Source organism: Gavialis gangeticus, unplaced genomic scaffold (genome assembly GCF_001723915.1).
Source record: "Gavialis gangeticus isolate Ggan-Ray unplaced genomic scaffold, GavGan_comp1, whole genome shotgun sequence".
Taxonomy (NCBI): domain Eukaryota; kingdom Metazoa; phylum Chordata; order Crocodylia; family Gavialidae; genus Gavialis; species Gavialis gangeticus.
Window position 1 is genome coordinate 141,947,986 of NW_017728992.1, and position 1,755 is coordinate 141,949,740.

Genomic DNA, 1,755 nt, shown 5'->3' on the forward strand with positions numbered 1-1,755 from the left:
GGGGGGGGGGGGGGTAGCTACAAAAAACCTGGCTGTTTGTTGATACTTCCTTTCACTCTGGGTTTAATTGCAAAATGGGTTATAAGTGACAAAGGTAATTCCTGGCCTGGAGAAAAAAAGTGTTCCAATGTTTGAGATTTAATTTCACCACCTGTTACTTTAGGTCAACCCACACAGCTTTTCTGTATTACCCTTACTTATAAAAACCTGTTTAAAGTAAGAACTGGAAGTGCCAATTCTCATAGGTATATTAATTTGAGTCATATCATGTACAACAATCAGTTCATCAAAGATTTCCACTCCCCCTCCCCAATCATCCCAGTACACTTATTCCATCTGAAATAGCAAGCCAAACTGTCCTTATTTATACCACGCAACCCCTTTAGTTTCTGTACTGTTGCTCAAATGTGATTCAGGACAGAATTTGGCCCAGAAGTTGTTTGCTGTTCCTGCAAATATGTATTACAGAAAAGTTGTTGTTACTTTATTTCTAAAAGGGAAAAAAAGATTGAGAAGTTACCAGACTTCTTCAATGCAGGCGATTCAGGTGGAGAGACATTCACATTTGGTGACAGATAGAGGTAGTTTCTGTTAACCCCAGCATTGAAGTCAAATGGAGATTTATAATCCTCATATGGATCCATATCCTTTTGATCCTTTCCAATTAGTTCAAAATGCATGGCTTCTTATCTCAGCACCCAGAGAAGCATTCATCCCAATCCCTCAAAAATTCAAGCCATATGATTTAGAGATGCTGTACCCTCCAACTCTGCACTGTCCTCAGACAACTTTTGAGATTTCTTTAACGCTTGGGTTCACTACACCCATTTAATAAGTAACTTCTGCCCACGTCGTAGCTGGTGCAGTCTGCACAGTGCGCAGTTACGTTTCTGTAAATCTATAACCTGGGCTGGGTTTAAAAAAACAGAACGTTCCTTCAACAAACATTTGCTGCATATTGCATGCACAGGCTTCTGGAAGGTCTTGCTCCGCTGCAGAATTACATCAGGAATTTTCAATCACTTAACTGTAAATGTCAGCTGACCGCAGTTGCCTCGGGATATCCTTAATCTTCTAGGACACAAGAAGATTACTAGCCATAATCCACCCTGTGTGCCATCTGTGTTGGCCTTTTTCCTTAATAGAAAAGAGTTCTGAATGTGCAGCTTCCCCATTTCTCTTGCTATTTTTGATGTGGCAATTGTCAGCCAGAATCCAGGTTTTCTTGTTACTAATGAAACATTACGCTTAGTGCAAGCTTAGTAATATTATAATATAGGACCAGTCTCTAGGGTTTAAAATAAGTAGACTCATTTAAAGGAAAAAGCTGTGTACATGCTTGCAACTTTCATAGAATCATATCATACAATCATAGAAGTAGGGTCAGAAGGGACCTTGTAGATCTTCAAGTCTGACCCCCCGCCTGGGCAGAAGAAAAACTGGGCTCAAATGATCCCAGCAAGGTAGGCATCAAGCCTCTTCTTAAAGACCCCCAGGGTAGGAGCCAGCACCACTTCCCTTGGAAGTTGGTTCCAGCTCCTAGCTGCCCTAACTGTGAAGTAGTTCTTACGGATGTCTAATCTAAACCTACTCTCCAACAACTTGTGGCTGTTATTCCTTGTTATGCCAGGGGGCGCTAGGGGAAACAAGGTCTCTCCCAAACCCTTCTGGTCCCCCCTAGTGAGTTTATAGACTGTCACCAGGTCCCCCCTCAGCCTTCTCTTGTGAAGGCTGAACAGGTTCAGGACCATTGTA

The 1,755-nt window shown here is 42.1% G+C and overlaps 1 protein-coding gene across 3 annotated transcripts in view; it reads right to left on the reverse strand.

The window, feature by feature from the left end:
* Positions 1-887, reverse strand: part of TPD52 (tumor protein D52) — a 24,743-nt gene extending 23,856 nt beyond the window's left edge. The window contains exon 1 of one of the 3 annotated variants that reach the window (XM_019527832.1): positions 521-887. In XM_019527832.1, coding sequence (XP_019383377.1) covers positions 521-680 — 160 coding nt within the window. In that variant the 5' untranslated portion in view covers positions 681-887. The remainder of the gene's footprint in view (positions 1-520) is intronic. The other 2 variants (XM_019527833.1, XM_019527834.1) reach the window with 2 other exon arrangements.
* Between the last annotated feature and the right edge of the window lie 868 nt (positions 888-1,755).